This window comes from Macaca mulatta, chromosome 1 (assembly GCF_049350105.2).
Source record: "Macaca mulatta isolate MMU2019108-1 chromosome 1, T2T-MMU8v2.0, whole genome shotgun sequence".
NCBI classification, from domain to species: Eukaryota; Metazoa; Chordata; class Mammalia; order Primates; family Cercopithecidae; genus Macaca; species Macaca mulatta.
In genome coordinates this window covers 165,024,414-165,051,826 of record NC_133406.1, presented here as the reverse complement: position 1 = coordinate 165,051,826, position 27,413 = coordinate 165,024,414, and the positions used below count along the sequence as shown (strand labels likewise).

General features: G+C 35.2%; 1 protein-coding gene and 1 non-coding gene across 3 annotated transcripts in view; both read right to left on the bottom strand.

The window, feature by feature from the left end:
- Positions 1-27,413, bottom strand: part of SLC44A5 (solute carrier family 44 member 5) — a 521,995-nt gene that overhangs the window by 324,188 nt on the left and 170,394 nt on the right. For both annotated transcript variants that reach the window (XM_077988318.1, XM_077988316.1), the window contains one exon: positions 10,100-10,181. In XM_077988318.1, coding sequence (XP_077844444.1) covers positions 10,100-10,112 — 13 coding nt within the window. In that variant the 5' untranslated portion in view covers positions 10,113-10,181. The remainder of the gene's footprint in view (positions 1-10,099; positions 10,182-27,413) is intronic.
- On the bottom strand, positions 6,694-6,797 carry LOC144338919 (U6 spliceosomal RNA). The gene has a single exon (XR_013413311.1). It is a non-coding gene; the product is annotated as a U6 spliceosomal RNA (small nuclear RNA).

Sequence of the window (27,413 nt, the reverse complement as noted above, 5' to 3'; positions counted from 1 at the left end):
TCCTCAGATGCCAAAACCAGCAACTAATTCTTGAATATTTTTTCCATACCTGACAGTATGGAAAAAATACATGGGATTTCCTACAATCCCATCCTATGACTGTCCAAATATATACAGTTCAGCCATTAAAATGAGTCAGAAGTAAGGTCACATACCTGGACCAGCGATGGAAAGGTGGGGCATTTGAACAGAAAATTAATGAGTATTAAAGTGAAGAAGTTTAATGGATATTAAAGTTGGAAAGTGTAAGGTGCTTTCCTGCCCAGAGATTAGAAAACCTGACAAGTCTAGAACCCTAATAACCACAAATGACCTATTGCAGCTTTATCAACATGCGCTCCACAGAACAATAACCTGGGAAGATGCCCTCCAGATTGCCTTTCATGAGCAATAAATGTAGAAGCAGCTATACAACACAGCTTTTCTCTTAGAGATTCAGAAAGTGTATTGGCATATTAAAAGATTTTTTAAAGCCTGTCCATAAATAGACCTATTTATCTCTGTTTAATCTGATATTTAACCTGGTATTTGCCAAACATTTTTAAAAATTATTTTTAATTTGTATATATTTATCTTGTAAAATATGTTGCCAAACTTTTTTGACCACTGAATACCAATTAAGATCTCAGAGAACTGGCATCCCAAGAAATACGCTTGAGAAAAAGCTGACATGCTCAGCCATTCATATATGCTGCTGCGTCTTGAACATCTAGGGCTACCCTATAAGGTCAGGCATCATCCACTTGATGTCCTAAAGCTGTGTTTCTTAAACTTCCACATGCATATGAGTCACTGGGGATCTTGTAAAAACATAGATTCTGATTCAGTAGGTCTAAAGTGGGGTCTGAGACTTGGGGTTTCTAACAAGCCTCCAGGTGATGCCAATGCTGCTGGTCTGTGTCACACTTTGAGTGGCAAAGCTCTACACGGACCTGGCGATGGTAAAATCTTCATATCTCCAATCTCTTTATCTTACCATTCCTAATAACAAATCTTCCTAAAATACTGCTTTCATTACGTCACTTTGCTGGTCAAAACTTTCAGTGCTTCCCTCTTCTCTTCCACATTAGTCATTCAATGATAGACATGTATTAAACCTTTATTGTGTGGTAAATAGATTAAGAAAGCCTCTGTCCCTATATACTCAAGAAAGAGGTGGGCAAGAAACAAGGCACAGAATGCCGGGAGCCAAAACAATAGAGAGTAGCTAATTTCAGTAATTTGAATGTGCTACATGACTAGAACAATGATTCCCAAAGTGTGTTGCCTAAACCATCAATGGAAACCATCAGCATCACCTGGAAACTTGTTAGAATGCAAATTCTCAGGGCTCACCCTAGACCTACTTAATCAAAAACTTCAGAAGTGGGGTCTAGAACTCTGAGTTTTAACAAGCTCTCCAGGTGGTTGAAAACCACTGGATTAGACAATCAGTAAGTTTCTCTCCAGCTCTAAAATTCTATCATTTTGACTGCTGATAGCTCTTTCAATGATATTTGTTATCCAGATTTTTTATAAACTAAAAGCATACTCTCGAGAATTAACTTTCCGGATTTAAAATCCAGCTCTTACACTTAATTGCCATTTACACTTGCACGTTACTTCAGTTGTCTATGCTTCAGATTATCATCTATAAAATGAGGGCAATACTAGTACCTATTTTCATATGATTGTTCTGAAAATTAAATAAACTATAATAATATAAGTAGCTCACTGGGCAAGATGCCTGGCATGTGGTGCTTCAGGTCATAACACAATCATTACCCTCTTAATAAGGCCTTCCTTGGCCACTCTATCCAAAATTGCAACCCACCCCTACCATTCCCTTGTCCCCTTCCCTGCTTTATTTTTCTCCTTTGCAGTTATTATTCTCTAACATACTACATATTTAAATAGTTGCTTTGTTTACTATCATTTTCCACTAGAATGCAGGAGCTATAAAGCTGCCAAAGATTTTTGTCCATTTTGTTACGAGCTGTATCCCCAGTGCTCAGTATAGAGTTTGGCATATTATATGCACTCAAAAAATATTGGTTAGGGCTGGGTGTGGTGGCTCACACCTGTAATCCCAGCACTTTGGGAGGCCAAGGCGGGCAGATAGCCTGAGCTCAAGAGTTTGAGACCAGCCTGGGCAACATGGCGAAACCCCATCTCTACCAAAAATACAAAAAATTATTATATATTGGTTGGATGAATAAGTGAATAAATGTTAACTGTTACTGATATTAATCTTATTACTAATAATTAGCAATCTAAACTTTCCTTATTGAAACAGTTTCTACTTCTTGTTCATTGCCACAAATTGCACTTACGTCTCATTCCATGCTCTACTCAAATTATACCCCATTTCTAAGATGCCCTTCTGCCTAAATTCAGCCCATTTTAGACCCTGCTCAAGTTCTGCCTTTTCTTTTCATGTTCTCCGATGACTGAATGACTCTGATGATTCTGGCTCTCTAGCTCTCTGAATGTCTACATTGTTTACTGTCTGTGCCATACAATTAAGCACTTAATTATCTTAATCTAGCGTCAGTAAAACGAGTAACTTTTAAGGAATTTACTGAAAGAGTCTGTGTCATTCGCGCAATAAATATTCCATGAAAAATTGGAGGAACGAGGCCCCAAAGGGAACAATAGAAAACCTTGTCATTAATTATCCATATTGTCCTCAAATAACAAAAATAGCACTTTACATTTTACAAATAACCCATTAAGGCTGTTGGAATCAAAATGGGGTCCCTTATGTTTAAAAAAAAAAAATCTGTCAAATAGAGCCAGAGAAGGCATTAAAAGAAAGGCTCTCACACTTGTATACCTGATTACAAAACCTATCACAAAAGACTGCAGAAAGCAAAACCTTGCAGGAAGGCTACTGCACCCTTGTGTCCAACCTCAGACTGATGTTATCCATGTTATTTGTCTTTGTAGCCAAGGATAATCATTTCAACAAAATTATGTAATACTCCTCATTTTTTCCGTAAAACTCTTTGTCTTCCTTATGTCAGGTAAACTCTCTGAATACACACATAGTTTACTATGCACACTTCCCCATTGCAATGCCCTATTCTTGAATATTTTCTTTTAGAGAGCCTCTCTGTTACTTAGGTTGACACACTTTTTAACATATCCTAGTTTAGATTAGATGATCTCAAAGACTACGCATCCTTGGTCTCAAATTTTCAAAATGTCTTTAGGTAAACTATGAAGAGACCATTTCTTGAACTGTAAAACATAAGAATAAATTGCGAAAGTCATAAAAGAAGCAGATAATTACCCAAGAAGTTGTCAAGTTCAAGGATGAAAAATAATTGGCTCTTTTGCCCTGAGTCCTCCTGCCAACTGGATCTGCAAAAGGCTTCACCATCATCCCCACGCAGCACTCAAGACAGGCATTATCAATTGATCAGAGCTGGCAGAAAAGGGGACACCTATTTGTCATCCTAACTTACTCTAACCATTCTGCTTCTAAAGGTAAAGGAAACAGATATTTAAAATTTTAAAGTGATTACCTTCTACAAAGCACTTGTTAAAGTCGTTGGAATCAAAATGGAGTCACTTATGTAAAGAAGAAAAAAAAAAAAATAGAGCCGGTCTCTATTTGTCCAGGTACATACATGGTCATATATGGTGACAGAACCAAGACCTGAGCCAGCCTCCTGATTCTGTCCAGGGCTCTCTGCCCCTCCTACTCCATTTCTGAAATTCAGTACCTACATTTTCATTCTAAAGCAATCAAAACATAAGAAGCAAACCTTTGACAGAGAGTTTTCATATTAATGCTTATTAACATAATGCTGAAATGAAAAATGGCAGCTTCAAGTCAAGTGACAGGGTTGGTTAGTCTGTTATTTTTTAGTTCAGTTTATTTACCTAAACCTAGAATGTGTCATGACTGGAAATAGACAAAACAGATAATTCTAATTCTGCTGTCCTAGAAAAAGAAAAGGAAAATAGTCCTCATTAATAGGAACTGGGCTCAAATCCAGTCCTGAAATAACTTCCATTACTGAATCAACTTTTTAAAGGTGACTTTTCCTTTATTAATGGTAAAGCATTTTAAGCATAGCTTTAATTACTCAGTTTAAATTATAGGCAGACATACAGAATTGGAAAAATATGAAAAAGAGGTGAGAGAGAGATAAACATCTACTTTAATATAATGACCATTTCCGCACTAGGGAAATTATGCCCACATTATAATTTTTCCGCAGCCTCTCTCTGAATCACAGTTTCCAAATATTAAAATCACCTCTATAATGCAGTTGGAATAAAAACTGACTTGTCAAATTGTACCTAGTCAATTGATAATTCTGTCTTGATTAACTCTCATTTTTTAGGCATACTATAATTGAGGCTGCTTTTTTTTTTTTTTTTTTTTTTTTTTAAGAAAAATCATCTAACACAGTTAGAAATTGGCTCTGGCACTGTCTGCTTACCCAAGGAAACCAGGATAACTGACAGTTCTGTTACTTCACAGAGTTAATCCATTTTAGCAAGTACGTTACTTAGTTACAAGGTACCAGCAGTTGGTCCTATAGTTTGTCCTTTCACCCTGAGAAGGTGAGCCTGATGCATATTTGAGGGAAGAAGGAGGAAAGCAGCAAGTACACAGAATCACTTCTCCTCAGCACGCACCCTGCCACCACCCTGAGAGAAATGTTGAATCCACAGCTGAAGTTCAGGGTCTGTGCTGCCCCTCCTCCATGCAAAAGGGCAGTCAGTTATGGGGTTCTTTCATTGTGTGGGTATGCACAGAAACAATGCCAATGGCCCTCAGAAAAATACAGCCACAAAGCTGGAATGATTCTCACCTTAGCCCCCTAAGTTAGCCCAAAGATTATTGGTGTACCATGAACTGGGGTCAAAGCAAGAATGTCACCAAGAGTTCCAGCCATATCCCACCATGCTAGCTGGGCATGGTACCTTTAGACAAACAGGGTAGCCAAGACAAATTTCGACTTCTAGAAAGTAGACTAGTATTTCCTAAAGAAGGTAAAGGAAACATTGGAGAACTCTGCTTTCTAGCCTAGTCATTACAAAAAATCAGAGATGGCTTCCCCTGTGTCACATTACTGAATGAGTTTTTCAGGCAATAGATTTAATCATCTGGAAAAGAGTACAAGTACCCCAACTCACTCACCAGAAACATTTGTGGTAGTTGGCATCTAAGACACTATTCACAATTACTGGAAATCCTTTAAAACACTACCACTTTCATAATAAATACCCAAGGCCAGAAGCGGTGGTCCACACCTGTAATCCAACACTTTGGGAGGCAGAGGTGGGAGGATTGCTTGAGCCCAGGAATTTGTGAGCAGCCTGGGCAACAAAGCAAGACCTCGTCTCTTAAAAAAAACAAACAAAAGAAAAACAAACAAAAACAAAAACAAAAACAAAAAAACCTTGAGAAATGACTATGTGCTTGCTAAATCTGATACAGTAGGTAGAAAATGAGTTTAAGAGTAGAAAGGACTTGATTGAAAGTCCTTGGTCACTTCCCAGCTCTGTAACCTTAAGTGAATTACTTCGTATCTCTCAGTCTAACTTTTCTCTTTTTAAAAATAATCATAATAAAACTAATTTCACAGTGGAGTCCTGAGGATTACATAAAAAGCATAGAAAAAGTGTCTTCATCAAAATGCCTGGCCTATGATAAAAAAAACTAAATGAATAATAATGATTTTCTTCTCCCATTTTCTTTTTACTAGTAAAGAAAATATCTATGCCAAATGATTTTGAATATTGTATATAGCTTAAAAACTTAAGTAACATGCCAGTGTCTTTTCTATGCAACCATTGTTTGCATTGCTAATTTGAAGGAACTACTACTTATGTATGTAATTATATGTGAAATTTGAATGAATTACAACCCTGGGCAATCATCTAGTTGAACAATTCAAATTGGTACCATAATCTGGATCTCCTTTTCCAGAAATATATTGCAACTTTATTTCTCTTCTAATCAATCTCATTATGGTGGAAGAGAAAGAGGGAAAATCTATCCCTCATCAGTTGAATAATAGCAATGTGTCATGGCCTCTTTTCCACTGAGTCCACTTCTTTTGTGTTAGATAACATGTATCTCTCAAAGTATTTTTGCTTCTCTTTCTTCCAGAGCCTGCTTATGGCATCTAATATTGCAAATATATCATTCTATTCAGTTTTAGAAGCAAGTATGTACGATTCTGAAAAAGGAGGAGAGAAAGAAATGCATGTTTGATGCACCTAAGAGAAGAGGCAGAAACCATCTATGGCCAAGGACAACAGGGGGCTTGTCCATCTGCCCATTATCAAACTGAACTGTGTCCACTAGTTATCAGCAGGGGGTGGCCAGTGGGCATCACACTAAAATAGAATTTCTGCCATTGGGACTACAAGGTGAGGAGGCAAAAAATTGTTTCAGAATGCATTTCTGCTTTGGCATGATGTATATAAAGAGTTGTTGCTTGTTTCTTACACAAAAACTATAAAACTGTTTTCATTTTGTTTTCATTTATTAAACATTTTCTGGATGCTTTATAGAATCTAGGCACTGTGCTGGCCACTCTGAATATAAAAAATAATTTCTTTCTTTAGCGATTCTGTTTTATGAGGGGGACAGAGAAGTAAACAAATAATTATAATACAGTAGATGACAGCTAATATACATACAATGTGCTATTGGAACACAAAGAAAGAAGTAATTAACTATGCAAAAATACAGCAAGTTTACAAATTTGTGAGGCATCTTTGCAGAAGGCTATGCTAATCTTCTCTGTAATATTCCAGTGTTGATACCAACACTGCTACAGGAGTGAGACCAACCATGGAAGTAGAATAGAAAATCCAAGAATAAACAGATGGATCTTGATTAGTTATGTTTGTCTTAGGGTAGGAGAAGAAAAAGTGTTTATTGTTTTTATGTTCATTTATTGCAGTCTTTTTTATGTGTGTGTATGTTTATGATATAATTTTTAACCTTAGTAATAGCATCTAAACATCTCAACCTCTGTATTCTATATCAGTATGCTTGAGGGTGTGACCACTGGAAAACATATAAATGTAGATATAGATGCAGATTTTGAAATAGATTTAGATAGCTTCTTGTCTCCAGAAATACTACTTACAATATAATTTTTAAATTTTACAATAAAGCATTGTCTTTTAGGCAATTTCCTAATGGAAAAGTGAAGATAAGGCATAGCATTTATTGGCATTTAGCAAAATTAATATGTTAATACAAATACATCCTTAGTGTGCTTTTAGACATACTATAAAGGCTTCTTTTCAATTACAGAAATGAAGAAGGAACGAAATGAGGCACTCCAATTTAAGCTAAAGTAGAAAGTCTGGGTACACTGTCAGCTTGCAAATCCTATTTAAATGTCTATTGGCTTTGTTACTAGCACATAAATTTGGAAACAAAATTCACATCAGTTTCCGATAAAATGTATCGTTCCTCTTTGAGGCAATTTTTGGTGCTAATATATCCAAGTCTCATCTTAGGTATCCCAGGCATTCCTCTGTGCTGTTCCTGAAACCATACATTGGCCTGAAGCTATTTGCATAATAATATTGGTGTTTCCCCTCCATGCCCCGGTCACAGGAGCCAATGGCACATTCTGAAAGGTAGTCCAAGGCATTTGCTTGCCCCAGGAGCACCAGGGTTTTAAGCACCAGGCTTAGCCAGGGTCTAAATCTGCTTTGAAGAACTCACTCCAAAGAGTAACAGCTTTCACTTTGCCTGTCTGTGTCCTGGTGGACACCAAAACTTAAATGGTCTATCCCCTGATGAATTCAAGAGAATATAGTCACATGGTTATTATTATCCATCAATTGTGCAAGACATAAAAAGTCCTAAACTTTACCTCTAATCTCTACTTGAGTCAGATAATACTTGGGTCTACTTTTTCACATATCAAAATTTCATTTGTACCTTACCTACATGTAATGAAAACCACAATGCCTGTGGATATAGCCTGACGTTTTTATTTTCCACATGTCAACTCCATATAAGTAATTTGAGGTCACTGTTCTCAATGTGTTTCTCTTTTAATAATATCTAGCACAGCTTCACAGGCAACTTTATTTTTAAGGAATGTTTTCTATTGATAGTGGTGGTGCTGGTAGTGTTGTCAGCTTTTCTGTTCCACTCCTACAAGTATCCAAGTGTTGTCCTATGAGTGAATGAAGTTTTGCCAAGTCTATGTTATTTCTATGATTTTTATTACAAATTTCTAGCCAACATAGTGTTTCATTCCTTGCATATGTAAAAACTGCAAAAAAATTGAATTTAAAAATAAAAAGTAAATGTCCTCACACAGTAAACTGAGTAATGGCTCAAGCCTAAGAAGTCTAACTCACAAATGCTACGGAGAAAGTCATTCATTAACTTAAGATCAAAGACATGCAAGCTACTTGACGATAAATGGAGGCCAACAGAAACATTGATTAGTGGAAATGTTTAAAAAGTAGACGTCACTGTGAAAGCAAGGGCTTATTTCTGATGATGAAAGGCGTGCTATCTCTTCTAAGTTATTTATTAACAATAGTCAATATTCAGAAAAAAAGAGAGAAATAAATGAGCAGCATGGAAAAGGGCTAGGAAACACCCAACTTATGAGCAGCTCCAAAACTCCAAGAGCATGCCAGTTGCATAGTTTTAAGAAATTATTTTCCCTTACAGTATTGTTAGACGTGGTAGCAATACTTTGCTTTAAGCTCACATAAACCAGTCTAAACTATAATGTAGCTGAAGTATAATATTGGCCTGGTAATTCTATATTAAATTCACCTAACCCTTTGTAACACGCTTCTGAATTTCTATCTGTGAATAATAATGGAAAAAAACACCATTTATTGAGCATATATGTACTACTTCTCAGGCACTGTGCCAATTTAATCCTTACCTCAGTCTGTGAGATAATTATTATTATTCTCTTTTATGGATGAGCAAACAAATCTAAAATTCTAAAACAATCTGCTATAGACGTGAGTATGTTAATAATGCTATATTTATGCATAAGAGAAAATGTTCTCTAAGTCTGTCATTCTCCAGTTTTCATACTTAAGAAACAAGAAGCAATCCACGGTCAAAGGGCAGAGGCTCTGGACACAGAATTCCCTGTAACATGTTCACAGGATCAGATAAATGCCCCTGTCAGTGACTGTTCATATAGTACAATGTATTTGCAGCCTTGAGGAACATGTGTAGATTCAAACATATTCCTGGTTCCTTTTTTAAGAATCTTGTTAGACAGACCTGTAGATCTTGTTTTTAATAACTCAATCTTTTTTATATACTCAGCCCAAGATCGAAGCCGCTGCTTAATTTTAAGCTCTACATTCTGTATTTTCTACTTTAATTTGTACTTATGCCACATTTTACTTTTTTTTCATAGCAAGAGATAGATTTACCTTCACAAAGGAATACAATTTGCCCTTAAGGAAATGGTATTCATTTTCAATAAACATTTGGTAAGTAACTACTTTTTCAAAAGTCAAACACTAAGTCTGAAGAAGGTAAAAAGATGGATAAGACCTAACCTATGCCTGTAAGGGGCTTAAAATCTAACTGTGGGGACAGAAATTGAATCAGGGCTAAGTTTGAAGTAAAGCCTCACACTCCCTCTCCAAAGAACAATTTCTGACACAGTGTTGTTTCTCTAAGGAGCAAGTTCTAACTTTGTCTCAATATGAGAAAGGGGGCTAAACAATAATCATCTAGGATAAACTGTGAAAACTAAAAGATTCTGGTTCTACCAATAACTCTTAGGGAGATGGGGCAATGTAGGAGAAAGGGAACAGTTTCAGCATTGACATGAGTGTGCCTGAGGATGTTCCTTTACAAACCACATACCAACAGCTTGCCATGTTCCCAAGAATCACTCCTACAGGGAGTCCAGGTATAGAAAGGAAGATGTCATGCACCTCAGAATCTTGAGACAGGCAAAGACTGAGAACTACAAGGTCTAACATGCTGTAGTTTTTCAGGTGCAGCTTCCAATGACAACGTAGTATATATTCATTTTTCTATTTGTCCTTATTTAATATTAAACAAAGAAAAATATTTGGCACAAAAGTCTGGATCAAGAGGAACTTAATTCAAGTAGGTGTTTACCTGTGTCATTCATTGAGATAAAAGGCTGTTTCTTCAGAAGTAGGCCTGAATCACTGCAAACTTGAGTTGCTTAGAAAAGAATCTGTGATAAAAATAAGTATGAAGATAGTTACCTAAAGCAAATTATTTTTACTCATTAACAACTAACCTTTTGGGAATGCTCTCATAACTTACTATAATTTACCCTCCCCCAAAACTCAGAGAATTCGCCTAATTCTCTCCTACACATAAAATACAGCAGATATTTTCGCTCTTTGGAGAAGCAGCCTTTCTCCTCTTTTTACTGAAATGAAATTCTTAGTGCCACAACTTCCTAAATCTATTTCAGTCCTTATATTTATCCTTTATCTACTTTCACACTTCACATTCCACCTGTAAAATGCATCCCTAACCAGTTGATGCTCTATCTTATCTTCCATCCGCATGCACCATGTAACATTTACATTTATGTTTTATGTTTTGCTGCCACACTGATTACCAAATGGTGGTGAATGATATTTTTGTTTTGAGTTTAGCATTTTCTTTCTGTTTTAATTTGGGGGGGTGGGGCTCAAATGGCATTATATGGCATTTTAAATTACATGGCATATCACTCTATAAAAATTTAAGTTAAAGAAAATCATTTTTCCAAATTAAGGGGAAAAGCTACTCAATTTTACCACATAGAAACCACTGCTAAAATTTTGGTATTTTTCCTTGCAGTATTTTTTCTATGTATGTTTTTTAACTTTTCACTTTGAAATAATTTCAGACTTACAGAAAAGCTGCAGAAATACGACGGAGAGTTGCCATGTACCCTTCACCCAGCTTCTACTATTAAAATGTTAATGACTTCCATAACCATAGTAGAGTTATCTAGATCTTCTATGTATATTTGGACAAGGTTGAATTTATATTTTTTGTTCATTGCTTTTTTGCATATAATATGATAGCGTAAGAATTCATATTAAGTTCTTCAAAAATATTTTAATGTCCAAGTAATGTCATACTACATAAATGCATATTTTAATTATTTCCATACTGTTGGATATTGAGATTGTTTGTGATTTTTTTCTATTATTAAAAACTCTCAACATGTTATCATTTTTTTAAGTATCTACTAATTTTATGGGTCAAAAGGTAGTCTTTTATTTTAAATTGCTTTTTTTAGTTATTATTGAATGTGAATATTTTAAATGCTTATGATTTTTATTTCATCTTTTGTAAACTGTTTATTCAAGCCCATTTCCATGTACTGATTGGTGTTTGGATGTATTACTTACAAATTTATGTAAAACTTACATATTTAAGATTAAGCTTTTGACTCAAAGATTACAAGGTATTTTATTGTTTTGTATTCGTCTTTTGATTATTTTGTTTTTATTTCAATAATCCAAAATAATTTTGCTGACTGAAAACAACATATCTTTTTTATAGTTGTAATTTGTAATTAAATAACATTTTTATAAAGTAAAACTTTCTTCTATTCTTCAACTCAGTATTTCTCAAACTAAGACCTGCCAACCACTAGTTAGCTCAACATGTGACTCCTGGGAATTATGGGAATTTCTTTCCTTTAAAAAGAGTCTATATATTATTCAGGTTTGAAAATTACTGCAAAAGGTACAAAGGTCAAAGGAGGAATTCCATGTTTAATAAGATGCCATACATACACAATAAAAACAGTTTATCAAAGGATCAGTTAGTATTGCATGTTTTCCAGTGTTAATTATTTTATACTACTTTAATGTCTTGTAAATATTCACAACTTAACTGACAACTAATTTCTTTTGTGTTGTTACAAATTGAACATCAAAAACCTGTATGTCAACTGCCATTGTCAACTCTTATGTCAACTGCCTCTGCTCCCTTTGCCTGGAGTACTCTTTCACTCCACTCCTCCACTCCAATCAAGTGGAAAACTTGTGTGCCTCATTGTCATTCCTCTCCACCAAACCATCCTGCAAAATTGTCTGAATTGTTGTATTCTCTGCTAATTTTTTTTTCTACATGTTTACTTTCACTGCTGCATTATCTTGGCATTTTGTTATGTAGCTGTTGCCCCTCACAACTGTCAGAGACTGTTCTCTGTATTAAATTCCCATCACTGTAATTCCAGTGGGGCTAGAAAAGTTCCTCTCTCTCTCTGTGTGTGTCTCTCTCTCTCTATATATACACACACAAAAAATATATATATATATAAAAATATATATTATATATATATATATAATTGGAACTTCATTAATGTTTATAAAATGAATTATCCATATATGGTAGCAATCATCTGGGAGAGTTCTAAGAAGCGCAACCTTGTTTTCTAAATTATACTGACAAATAATACTGCAAGTTCATCTTCCAGCTCTGCAGTCAGTTGTCTCATGGGATCCATGCCTCATTCTGGCAATGTCAAATGCTTTCTATTCTGTGATGAGTGACTCAAGCCAAAGATAATATCTTTGCTCAGGCAGCTGATTAATAATCACTCTTTTTAAAGACTTTTTATATTGAAATAATTTCAAACATACAGAAGAGTTGGAAAATGCTGTGGTTTGAAAGTTTTCTTCTCTCAAACTTAGGGTGAAATTTAATTGCCATTGTAACAATATTAAGAAGTGGGATCTTTAAGAGGTGATTAGGCCATGAGGGCTCTGCCCTCATGAATGAATTAATGCTGTTATCAAGGGAGTCGCTTGCTTATAAAAGGGTAAGTTTGGCCCTCTTTGTTGCTTACTTTCTCCCCCTCTCTTTGCCCTTCCACCATGTGATGCCTTCTGCCATTATGATGCAGCAGGAAGGTCCTCACCAAATGCAGCCTCTCAATCTTAGACTTCCCAGCCTTTACAACTATGAGCCACTATGTTTCTGTTTATTATAAATTATCCAATCTGTGGTATTCTGTTACAGCAGCACAAAACAGACTGACAGAGGAATGAAACAAAGAACTGTTGTATACTTAACCATATTCCTCAGTTGTTAACATTTTGCCACTTTTGATTTCTCTTTCTGTGTGCATGTGCATACACGCACACAACAGAATACTTTTGCTGAACCATTTAAGAGTTACTTGTAGAATTATGTACCTTTATCCCTAAATACTTCAGTGTTCATTTCCTGAGAAAAAATGTTCTCATAAATAACCACAGTACATTTATCAAATCCAGGAATTTAACATTTATGCAATACTCTTATCTAATATACAGCCTATATTTATTTTCCTCTAATTGTCCCAATAATGTCCTTTACAGATTTTTTTTCTCTGATCCAGATTCAAGATCACATATCACATGTAGTTGGCATGGCTGTTAGTCTCCTTCATCTGGTACACTTCACATTTTGTTTTTCATGACATTGAAATTATTCAGAAGTACCAAGGGATTTTTTTTTTATACTTTAAGTTCTGGGATACATGTGCAGTTTTGTTACATAGGTACACACGTGCCACGGTGGTTTGCTGCACCCATAAACCTGTCATCTACATTAGCTATTTCTCCTAATGCTATCCCTCCTCTAGCCCCCGACCCCCTAACAGGCCCTGGTGTATGATGTTCCACTCCCTGTGTCCATGTGTTCTCATTGTTCAACTCCCACTTATGAGTGAGAACATGCAGTGTTTGGTTTTCTGTTCTTGTGATAGTTTGCTGAGAATGATGGTTTCCAGTTTCATCCATGTCCCTGCAAAGGACATGAACTCATCCTTTTTTATGGCTGCATAGTCTTCCATGGTGTATATGTGACACATTTCCTTTATCCAGTCTATCATTGATGGACATTTGGGTTGGTTCCAAGTCTTTGCTATTGTGAATAGTGCCTCAATAAACATACGTATTCATGTGTCTTTATAGTAGAATGACTTATAAACCTTTGGGTGTACACCCAGTCATGGGATTGCTGGGTCAAATGGTATTTCTAGTTCTGGATAACCAAGGGATTATTTTAAAGAATGTCCCTTTGGTTCTGTCTGATGTTTCCACTTGGTTAGATTCAGATTATGCTTTTTCAGCAGGAATACTGCATAAACAATGCTGTACATCTCTCAGTATAACATTTCAGGAATCATATCTCAATTTATTTCATCATTGGTGATGTTAACTTTGACTACTCAATAAGGTGGCATTGGTCAGGCTTCTCCACTTTTCATTTTGTAATTAGTAAGTAACCTCCAGGGAGATACTTTGATGATATGTAAATATCCTGTTCCTCTTCAAACCTTTAGCTTATTGATTATTCTTCTGAATAAATCACTTTATAATGATTGCAAAATGGTGATTTTCTACTTTTACTATTTCTTCTATATTTATTGGTTAATCAACCATTCTTTTTTCTTTTCTTTTTTTTTTTTTTTTTCTTTGAGACAGGGTCTAGTTGTGTCACCCAGGCTGCTGGATTGCAGCAGCACAAGCATGGTTCACTGAAACCTCTGAGCAAACTTTCCACTCAATGGATGCCAAAACCATTGCACCCAGATCAGCCACAGAAAAGAGCAGAGCTCTCAATGGATATTTTAAATAAGTGGGACTGAGATCCTGAAGCATTTCTTCAAAGAATTGTAACAGGAGATGAAACTTAGTTATGATTCTAAAGACAAACCACAATTAAAGTAATGGCTACCAAGAGGTGGAAGCAGTCCAGTCAAAGCAAAAGTGTACTAGTCAAGAGAAAAGGTTATGGCAATAGTTTTTAGGGATGCTCAAGGCATTTTGCTTGTTGACTCTCTGTTGGACCAAAGAACAATAACATATACTTATTATGAGAATGTTTTTGAGAAAGCAAGCCAAAGCTTTAGCAAAAACAAACAAACAAAAAAACGCCCGGGTAAGCTTCATCAGGCTTTCTCCACTATAAAAATGCACCTGCTCATTCCTCTTAAGAAACAAGGGCAATTTTGCAAGAGTTTCAATGGGAAGTCATTAGACATCCACCTTACAGTCCTGATTTGGTGCCTTCTAACTTCTTTTTGTTTCTTAGTCTTAAAAAATCTATAAAAGAAACCCATTTTTCTTCAGTTAATCGTCTAAAGACTGCGTTGACTGAATTAAATTCCCAGAACCCTCAGTTTTTTAGGGATAGGCTACATGGCTGGTATCATCACAAGTGTCTTGAATTTGATGGAGCTTATGTTTAAAAATTAACTTTATACTTTTTAATATTTTATTTCCATTTTTCAAATAAAAATTTATTTTCATAAAATCCAGATTCTGCACAATATTTTTCCACGAACTTTTCGAAGTCTCCTCACATCTCTAGTTTTAGACAGACCAAGTCTCATTTTTATTATGTTTCATTACACAGTGGAGATTAAGGAGGACTTAGTCTAATCTTTTAATTTAGAGACCATTTCCTTCTATTCAACTAGTTCAATTCTGTGTTCAGACAAGAATCAAAATAAAATCCTCAGAAAATGGATTGATCTAATAGTTTCAGTGAAAAAATACTTTAGATGGTAACGTTATGAAATTTAATGATCTTTTAACTTATGAAATTTAATGATCTTTAAAAATGTGTTTACCATTAAGCAACCACTATGCTAAATAATAATTTAGGCCATTTTGCTACTAAATATTACTATTTTTTTTTTTAATTTCTGAATCTCTGTCTCTAGACAGCAGATTAAGAGCTATTGGTCCCAAATACGTGGTTTTCCCAAGTCAAGTAACCATGTCAAGAAATGCCATTCTGTCTAAAAGGGGCTAAAAAGGACTCAAAGACTACACATAACACATCTCGTGACTGTGAAGACTGTTTACTAATGAGATCATCAAGAAACAGCCAACATCAATTGTCTAGAGTGAAAATTTGAAACTCGGAAACTGTGGCATAGAGGCTCATAGATTTTCATAGCTGGAAAGGACCTTGGTGGTCATATTCAGCCCAAAGCTCCCATTTTGTAGATGAAGAAATTGAGACAAAGAGACATGACATAATTTGACCACAGTCAATTCATGTCAAAGTAAATAAGGATAAAATATTAATTGAGACAAACAGGAGGTTGATAATCTGAAGAGCCTAAATTCATTAGTGTTTCTGTAACAAAATTTAGGGTTTGTCAGGTCCAGTCTAGTTTCCCATCTCTTCCATCCTTCCTATCCCAAAAGCTATGGCTATAATCTCAGTCCCAGCCAGGTTTCTGGAAACAATCCTCATTGTAGACAGATGAGATTTAAAGAAATCTAGTCAACATTTCCAGAACTGATATCAAATTAAACGTGTTCTTTTTTTCCCTAAGCTCTGATTTTCTTTCCAGAGGTTTTGCTTTGACTCCTTGACCAAATTCCCTTCTTGAATACTGTTTGGGTAACTAGACCCTGAGATTGGCATTGTTCTCTGTTCTTAAGTTCCAGTCTTGAATACGTGCCTAGTAAAATACTAAGACTAGGACTGTATGTACATTGTTCTCGCCAAGCTCTGCTTCTTCCTACAAAGAGAAAAGTTAACCACAATTCCCAGATCAATTGGCCTGCTCCATCATTTAATGATGCAGCTGCCTAGATCTTTAAATATTCATGAAACTAAAAATTCTCCACCGCCCCACTCTTCCTTCTTCTTAGTACACCTCTATCACTATGTATTGGATTACTCTATCTCATTTCCAATACCTGTGACCTTTCTCATTTTATTCATTTATTCAACAAATATTTGTGGAGTGTCTCTTGTATGTCAAGTATTGTGCTAAGCAGAGGTGCAGATGGTAGCGATGAAAAAAAGTTATACTTTAATTCCTGCCCTTAAGGGATTTACAGTCTTGTGACGGCAACAGATTGTAAATGGTTCACACACAAAAAACCATGTACTTACAAGGTGAGAAAAGCATTAGGAAGGAAACATAGAATTACCCAGTTTAGTCAGGGAAAAGTTTTCTGGAAAAGTAACGTTATGTCTGGAGATTTGAAGGATAAAAATGAACTAACTTGCAAAGCACTAGAAAAAGTATTTCAGACCAGGAACCAGCAGCTGTGAACACCCTATAAAGGCTTGGGAAATTGGGGAAACTAAATAGAAACCAGTATGGCTGGAATATATTGACGGGAGAGGAAAGCTGATTAAATGAGAAAAGAGAGGCAGATTATACAAACACTTGTGGGCCACGGGAAAGCATTTTAATTACAATATAATTGTAATGAGAAGTCATGTTTTTAAGTGAAGAAAAAACATAGTTTTCATTTTTAAAAGATTATTCTGCTGAGTTGAAAACAGGCATTCAAACAAAGACATGTACACAAATGTTCATAGCAACATTTTTCATAATAACCAAAAAGTGGAAACAACCCAAATATCTATCAACTGATGAATGGATAAACAAAATGCTTAATAACCATGTAATGAAAAATTATTTGACCATAAAAAGGAATGAAGTACATGCTACATCATGGGTTAACCCTGAAAACAGGCTAAGTGAAAGAAGCCAGACACAAAAGGCCAGGAATACATGATTCCATTTAAATGAAATGTCCAGAATAGGCAAATTCAGAGAGACAGAAATAGATTAGTGGCTTCCAGGGGCTGGGGGATGGGCATGGGGTGTGACTGCTCAATGGATGAGGGTTTCTTTGGGGGGTGATGAAAATGTCCTGCAGTTAGATACCAGTGATGCTTACAAAACACTGTGAATGTACTGAAAGCCACTTCATTCAACACTTCTAAAATGGTAAACATGATAAATTTTACATTACGAAAAATTTATCTTGATTTAAAAAAAAAGATTATTATTTGAATAATAGACTACTTTGCAAGAGAGAGGGGCTAGGTGCCAACGGAGTAATCTCCATGCGTGGACAAGAGCAGTGACAGCGGAGACCAAGGAATGGGGAAAATCCACGGTAAATTTCACAAGATTTGATGATGTCAGTAACTGAGTCAGGGAGAAGGAAGCAGAGAGGAAGGAAGACATCCAGAATTACTCAGAAGCTTCTGACTGAAAGAAGAACATGTTTCAAGAGGAAATGAAGGGCTCAGCTTTGGACTCATTAACCTTGAGAAGCCCATGATCCACCCTAGGGTACCCTATGCCAAGACACTTCCACATTTTAGCATATTACTTTAACTTTTCTAAACTTTACTTTTCTCATCTAGAAAATAGAAATATTAATGGTAAGATAGTTGTTGTTAGAAAGAAGTTAGGTAATTGATGTAAAGTTCTTAGCACAGTTCTTAACACACAGTAGACCCTCAATCACGATTAGAGATTATTATTGTTGTTATAATCTTTGTTTTAATTACTGCACTTATTCCATATGCTGATTCTCTGTTCCTCCTTCCAGCTTCTGCAAATGCTTAGCCCACCCAAGAGGGCTGGTTTTGAATGAAGTTTCAAGCCCTCCCAATTTGCTCCATGTTACAGCAGCTAATGAGTCCATAACCAGTCATAATCTCGGATATATTGACAGAAAGGGACCTTTCTGGCTGAAAATAACATTCAGATTCCTTAGCCAGACAAGTATATTCCTATGGTGGAGAAGGCACATTGAGCTCCAATAACTGCATGATAATTTTACTTTTAAAAGCATCCAACTCACTTCTAATTTTCTTGGAATCTTCCTATCCTTAATTTTATTTCCCCAAACTTTTTCTCCCACAGGGAATAAAATGTGCTCACAAGCGGACAGGAGTATTCTAGTCTACTTGGCAGTTAATTTCCTCATAGAGATTTGTAAATTGATGTTCTGGTTTATAATCAGACTCTTGTAAGTTTGGTCAGAAGGGATCAATTTGCCTGGGTCTGTTAACCTCTGGGTGTCCACATAATAACCCAGTTTCTGAACCGGAAAGCTGCATATCAGAACCTGGGCAATGAAAACCCACTAAGAAATGACACATACACTGAAACACCAGCCTAGAAGCAGCCACTCAGACTTCACAATACAATATTGTACAGAATTGTGAATATTAAGGAGGTAATGTATATTAAAGTGCCTGGCACATGTTAGACTCTCAGTCAACATTAGTTCATTTTTTATTTTTTAAATCATATGCAACTCACAAGGGAAAATAATCCAAGTTTGAAAGACTTCAGATTAACTGAAATGATCCTACTTTTTTAATGCTCCATCTCAGTCAACCCCTAAATTTCCTTTCTCCGACGAGTTTCCTTTTTAGTGTTTTCTCATTTGGGCAGCTGCCTTTTGCAATTGGCTGTCTCCATAGTTCATCACTCAACAATGCTTAAAGAAAGTATTAGTACAAATCAAAGGTCTATCTGAGAATAATCATATATATTCTGAGAAATAATTAGCTCACAAACTCTGTGATCTTGGGCAAGCCACTTAACCTTTCTACATGTCTATGTCTCATTAGTCAGCAAACATGCCTCACCAGCCCATCCTATATTGTCTCTTAGTGTCCCTTCCATCTCTAGTATCTATAAACTATATTCACTACTAAATCCTCAGCACTTAGCACCCATAGGTGCTATTGACATATATGTTGAACGATTGAATGTATGTATTTTAGGCCTATATTTGGTTCACAAATCTCATAAATAAGCCCAATTTTCACAATAAAGAAAATGGAAATCAGTCACTAACTTGTTTTACACAAAATTTTAAAAGTTCTAAACCTTAAAAAATATAACTGGCAAAAAAAATATTAGCTAAAGTTGAAAACAGACTCTCGTATAAGCATTCTATATGCCAACCTCAACATCATTATAAAGGACGAATGAATTAATGTATCTGTCAATTGATCAAAACTTGTTCAATTTTTTAAAGCATAAATTGTATGGCTTTTTTTTTTATTTGGGTCTTTTTTCCCACCTCTGAATATCCAGAGAGCATTGTTCACAATAACTAATTTAACAAATCTATCCTTTTGGAGTTTCTGTTGCTTTGAAGAAATGATGACACCCTTCAACACTGATTAGAATCACAGTACCTAAGAGAAGCTCTTTTATTTTTTGGTGGCATATTTACTTTCTAGAAATTATCTTTGGCTTTTTAGCTCACCTAATTTACATTTGTGACTACAAAACAATTATAAATGATAATTTTTCCATGCTTTTCACCTTTGTTAATAAACAGTTTAAAGAATAAGGGAGATATTTTTAAATTCCATTTTAATCTACCATTGCTGGCATTTAACAGAAATCAGGACACCAGTTCAAAAATTGCATACCAAGTCAAGAATGGAAAACTTGAGCTTGCAGAAAAAGTTGTGTTGTCTTTTCTAACAAACCTCACGTTTTCCAAAAAAGAAGTAAACTATATTTATGATTTCTTATTTTGTTCTTCATTTACTCATAATGACTACAGCATAAATAAAATTATGTATATTTTCTATACTACAGTTTCCCTCAGTTCAATTAGTTCAGTTTCACAAGTATTACTGACTACCTGTTGGAAGCCAGCCACTATGCTAGGTTCTAAGGAGTACAAGATTAATAAGATATATTTTCTAACTCTCATGAAGTTCACATATTACTAAATTTTTTAATTGTTTTTTCAATATCTCAGTTGCCACAACCATTTTAATCAAATAATTTTACAGTTTTATATTTTGAGGTTTAACATATTACTGCTTTAACATTTTTGAAAAATTACTGGTCTGAGGGAAGCTAGAAAAATTTAAATAATTACAGTGCATCATCATTCAGGTAATAATAAAAGTATTGTCTTAGCCTGTGTTCCCCAGAATACAAAGCCTAAGACACAAAAATGTAACTTAAGGTCCAGAGCTAGGGAATGGGGGAGAAAGGAGGAAAGAAAGGTATGTCGATAAAAGATTCCATGTTAAGTTGACTGGTCACCCATACAGACGGCTGGATATTCAGTCTTACAGGACACCTTAATAACCTCTTAGGGAAAGATAGTATGAAGTATTTATTCATTACTGTTGCCTCCTATTGATCCAGGGTGGTCCTCCAATAAATCAACTCCCCATCATTTCTAGGTTGCACTTGCATGAATACTGAGCAAAATCTCTGGGATGTTTTTACTGCTTCACCAACAGTAAGGAATCCTTGTAGAGTGGCAGAAGGAGGAGGAGCAAGCGGTAAATTGCACCAGCCTGAAGCAGGGAACTGTCAGGTTGCTCCCCCATGAAACTGGGCAGGATTTTCATAGAAATGGTCACCACAGCCACAGCTGGGATAAGAGGTGGAACCAACAAAATTTGAAGCCATGCGTAAGAAGCATTTGATAAAAGTGTACGTAAGGCACAGAAGTAGAAATGAATAGAGAATGATTAATTCTGTCTGGAGATAAAGGGATCAGAAACTTCACAAACAATTCCTCAGAAAAATGATTAAAAGTAATTGAAGTATCAGGCCGGGCGCAGTGGCTCGTGCCTGTAATCCCAGTATTTTGAGAGGACAAGGCAGGTGAATCACTTGAGGTCAAGAGTTCGAGACCAGTCTGGCCAACATGGTAAAACCCTATCTCTACAAAAATTAGCCAGGCATGGTGATGTGCGCCTGTAGTCCCAGCTACTCAGGAGACTGAAGCATGAGAATTGCTTGAACCCAGGAAACAGAGGTTTCAGTGAGCTGAGATCACATCATTCATTGCATTCCAGTCTGGGAAACAGAGTGTGACTCTGTCAAAAAAAAAAAAAAATACATAATTGAAGTGTCAGATGGCAAAAGGAGATTGGTAGTCCAGACAGAAGGAACAATACATATGACACAGAGGTTTGAAACAACAAGATATATTTGAAGAAATGAAAGAAAATTAGTACCTGTATTCCTGGAATTGAAGAGACAGTAGATGTTGTTAGAGACGTAAACAGAGCTCAAAACATAATGGATTTGATAAGCCATGTTAGGAGTTTAAATTTAGTACCAGAAAAAATGGACAGTCATTTGAGTGGTTTTAAACAAAAATATAAAATTAGGGTAAAGTGTAAATAGAATTATACTAATAAATATTATTATAGAAGTAGGAAATATGAAAAAATAAGACATTGCCTTTAAATAGATTCAGCTATGTTAAGGATACATATTATAAGCTCTAGAGTAAACACCAAAACACAATAATAAAAGGTATATCTAAGAAGCTAATAGAGAAAATAAAATGGAACACACACACACAAATTCAACCAGCTCATAAGAAGACAGAAAAAAGAGAGAAAAAAATAGAAAGACAGAATGAAAACAAATAAAGAAGTACACTTAACGCCAACATTTCAACAATTATAATAAATGTAAATGGACTAGACACTCCAATTAAAAGTCAAATAAGTGCAACATGGTTGAACTTCACAGATATTGCACCACATGAAAGAAACTGGACACAAACAAGTACATACTAAATAATGTTAATTTAAATAAAAGTTTGAATCAGACAAAACCACTTTATATTGATAGAAATCAGATCAGTGGTTGCCTGAAAAACTCATTAGTGCAAGATATTGACTTCTAAGAATGAATCTTTTAGGGAGATGAAAATGTTCTATATCTTAATTGGTTTGGTGGCTATACAAATGTATATGTTTCTCAAAGTCATTGACCTGTACACTTAGAATATGTAGGTTTTGCTATATATAATTTATACCTAAACAAAAGTGACTAGAAAAAAAGAACAAACAAACATCTCTCAAGTTCCTTACTTGAATGAACAAGTGGTGATGATGGTGAGAGTAGAGGAGAAACAGAATGTTTTGGCCTCACATTATAGGTTCGTTTACATGGAGTGCCAGTTCAAAGCGAAGCCATTATGCTACGGGCTGGAAGATCAAGGACAAATAAGACACAGTTCACCAATTTGAAGGGCAGTCACAAAGTCTAATGCAGAATATATGAAAACAACTTCGTTTACTACACTATGGGAAATGTTCCACTAGAGTTATGGGCAAAGTGCTGTGGAAGAGAGATACTTCATGAATAAAACATTAAAAATTCTCCATCATTAGATGAAAAACAAATATTTGTATATCCACGCAGTAGAATGTTATTCAGCAATTAAAAGAAGCAAAGTATTAAACATGTAACAACATAGATGAATCTCAAAATAATTATATTGAGTGAAAGAAGCCAGACTTATCTTCCCCCCAAAAAGTATACATTATATAATTCCATTGTATAAAACTCTAGAAAATAAAAACTCACCTATAGTGATAGAAAGCATATGAGTGATGGTGTAGCAGGAGGAGGGTATGGAGAGCGATGGAAAGGAAGGATTACAAAGGAGAATGAGGAAGTCATGAGGGGTGATGTATATAGTCATTATTTTGATTGTGATCATGATCTGAAACTTTTTCCCACCCCTCTTCCTCCAAGCAAAATTAGTCACATTCTATTTTGTTCTACTGTGTCCTATGTTTGTTTCATGGGTAATACATATGTCAAAACTTATTAAACTAATCTAAATATGTGCAGTTTACTGTAGCCAATTATACCTCAACAAAACTATCTTGAAAACACTGAAAACAATCTTGGATGATATATCATGTTATGGCTGCACTGAGTAGCATATGATCTACATTAAAACCTAAATTTCTATCATTAAATATAATAAAGAAAATATTCGAGTTGAAATAATGATACTGGCAAGCCCTGACTGAGTGTTTACTCTGAGCCAGGCACTTTGTTAAGTCACTCACTTGCATCTTTTCATCCCTGCACCAACCCAATGAAGTAGGTAGTATTAACATTTTCAAATAGTAAATGAGGAAACTGAGGACATGGAGTTAGAAGTGTGTTCACCTGTGAGTAACAGAAAAACCAACCTCAGGGACATAAACAAATAATGGCTGTTATTCTTCAAAAAGTAAAAAAGGGGACTGGAGATAGGCAATTCTGGTTTATCTGCTAAGTCATTTGGACAAGGACAGGTAGGCTGTTTTTTTGCTGTCCCCACCCTCATGCACAGTGCACCACTTTGCCTCATAGTTACATGATAGCTGCTATATCTTCTGGAATAACAGGACTCCAGGTAAAATAAATAGAGATAGGTGATGGGTATACTAATAGCCAAGACTTCACCACTACACGATATATACAAAAAAAGTGAAGAGAAAGAAGACAAAAGGGTCATACTGGCTGAATTTCCTAGCTTCCTCAGGGGTTTCACCCAGCAGGCTTTTGCCTATTTGTCATTGGTCAGAACTGTGTCACATGGTCACCCCTAACTGGAAGATGGCTAGGGAGAAGGTGTTGTAGATAGAAGCCAGAGTAGCAAATTAGTAATTTCTGCCATTGCTACTAAGAGATGGAGTCAGAATTTGGTCTAGACTTATTCCCCAGGCCTGTGCTATTAACTATAATATTATACGAATAAAGTTATCCATAAATTCTCCCCAAAGTCATCTTAATATGCCAAGCAAAAAGAAAAGAATTTCATACTGAGAAACATGGATTTGACACAGTGTAAGTGCACAGGGAGCATGTAGATGACTTTTTAAAGTAGCATTATTTTATTATCTAACGCAGGCAAAACTGAAAATGTGGGAGAGAAAGGAAGGAGTGAATACAGGGAAGAAAGGTGGGCAATGGTGCCCTATAACTTAATTTCACATATTTTTATTTAATAGCTTTGTCTCTTCTGTGGCCTTGTGATACAGCACCAGTTCCTGAATGTCTCATCTAGAAAGTTTCTCTGGTTCTTTGTCAGGGTAATTTTCCACATTCTACAAGTGTTATCTGGGTATAAACAGGAGGCAAGGTAGTTTTTAAAACAGAAAACAAAAATTATATGGTTCATATTTAGAAGACATAAATATTTTCAAAGCATTTGCTATTGAAGTCATTTCCCCTATGAGATTAAGCCTATACACATTTACACTGTAGTATACTTAGTGTCTATCCAGTATTTTGGTCAATTAGAATTTATGCAATTTATTTGCTCAATGATCCAATAGATAGAAAAAGCATTTTGTCAAGTATAAAATATCATATGAGTGTTAACGGCTATTTATGACTCTATTAGAATATAATTTTTGGTCAGTGAGTTGAATATTGGTTAAGAATCCACTTTTTCAATCTAAATTATTAAAGATTCATTGTATATTAGCACATTCCAAAAACATATGGATAAATCCACAGCCATTTATTGAGCACATACTATCAGTCACACATTGTACTGGGTTCAGAAATAAAGCATAGTAACTGTACTAAAAATAAATCATAATCTAATGATGACAATTTGATAACTGCTATAGTAAATTTATGTAATTGGCACAACAAATGTCCTTCTGATTTCTCTTCCCTCTACATTTTTTACTTTTATTTTATCTTTGGATGTAACTGCAAGGTAGTTGATTAAAATGATAAAGTAATAGCAAGAACACTGTAGAGTTTACACCTGAGAGATTTAGAAACATACTCTCTAAATTTTTTATTATTTGATAAAATGTAAAACAAATCTACAAATTACTTGCTAGGACAAAACATTGCCAAAGATCAAGTGTGTTGGTTATGGAGACGTGTCAATAATCTTCTGCTGGAGATTCAAACTTCAGCCTAGAAACTAGCACAGCCATCACGCTGTACTGAAACTGACAGAAGTGAGTTTTCAAGCACAGTTCACTGCTTTTTATCATCTACATGCATAGCAAGTACACACCGCTGATTTGCCATTCCACTCAGAGAAGAGGAAAAACTTCACCCTACCTTAACATGGCTGTAGGTTGGTTAGCTGCTTTTTAAAAAGAAAAAGTTTAAAGATCATATTCAAGAAAATCCCCAAACCTTTATATAGAACTACAGGATATGAATGATGCAACATTTTATCATCAACGATTTTGTGAAATTTTGATGTAGGCCTGAGACTTCAATATTGAGTCATTATTATAAAAACAAGACTTTCTGATCTGAGAAAAACATATTTATGTAGAATTAAACTCATTCCAGGAGAAGGAAAGTACAGAGTGATCTTGGTCACACATTCTTTTCCTCTGAATCAAAACAGGTAAAATAACTTATTATTATAATTATTAAATAAAAGTCATAAGCTCACTGATGAGACTCAAACAAGATTCCAAAAGGTCTCAGACAGTAACCAACACTAAGAGCTTATTGACCATCTGCCACATTTCAGGCACTGTGGTAGAAGTGTGGCTATTGACTCGCTCACAAGAAGCCTGTTATGTACTAAGAAAAGTCTTATCAACATGAAACCATGGAACAATAAGAGTATATATTCTTAAAGTGTTAAACGGAAATGTATGAATTATTAGAAACTACAGTTTTTATATCTATATATTATACACATATGGAAACTATATATATGTAATTGTTTATAAGTACTTCATATATATGTACTTTATATATATAAACAATTCCTAATAAGTACTCATTGTCTGGCTCAGTCAAGCGTAATAGGAAATCATGATGAGCAGAAAAAGAAAAAGAAGCAGAACTGGAATAGGGTGTTAAATGATTTACAGAATACAAATAAGAGGAAAGCAGAACAGCCTAAATGCTAGGAACTGCACAAGCAAAAGCACAGATCTGGAAATGCACAATGACTGAGGGAATTGGCTGGGACATAAAAAGGAAAGCTCTGGCTATCATGGTCGATTAGTACCAAACATTGGATCTGATAATATTGGTTAGTTCACTTGGGAGCACTGAGTAGTATATTGAGAACTTTGCATTTCACCTAGTGGGCAATGGGCAAAGGCAGTATCTGAACTGGGATGACATTTCATTCAAGGTTTTTATATGCATTGTTCATAGTACAAAGTATATGCTTCTTGCATATACATTCAAATGCTTATCACATGACATCAAAAGCATAAGCAACAAAAGAAAAACTCTATAATTTGGACTTTACCAAAAATTTTTAAATTTTGTGCTCCAAATGATACAATCAGAAAAGTGAAAAGACAACCCATAGAATGTGAGAAAATATTTGCAAGTCAGATATCTACTAAGAGACTTGTATCCAGAATATATAAAGAAGTTTATAACTTGACAATAAAAAAGACAAATAGCCAAATAAAACATGGGCAAAGGATTTGAAGAGACATTTATCCAAAGAATATGTACACATGACCAATGGTACATGCAAAGACGTTTACCATTAGTCATTGGAGAAACGCAAGTCAAAAACCACACTGAGATATCACTTTATAGCCACTGGAATGGCTATAATTAAAAAGATTTAGGCAGTAACAACTGTCGGTGAGGATGTGAAGAAATTGGAACCCTCCTACATTGCTGATAGGAATGTAAAATGATTCAGACATTTTGGAAAGCAGTTTGACAGCTTCTCAAAAAGGTAGAGCTACCATATGATACAACAATTCCACTCCTAGGTATATACCCAAGAGAAATGAAAATATATATCCAAAGAAAAATGTGTACAAATGTTTATAGCTACGTTAACAATAGATGTACTATGGAAATAACCCAATGTCCATCAAGTAATGAATGAAAAACAAAATGTGGTATATTTTCATACAATGG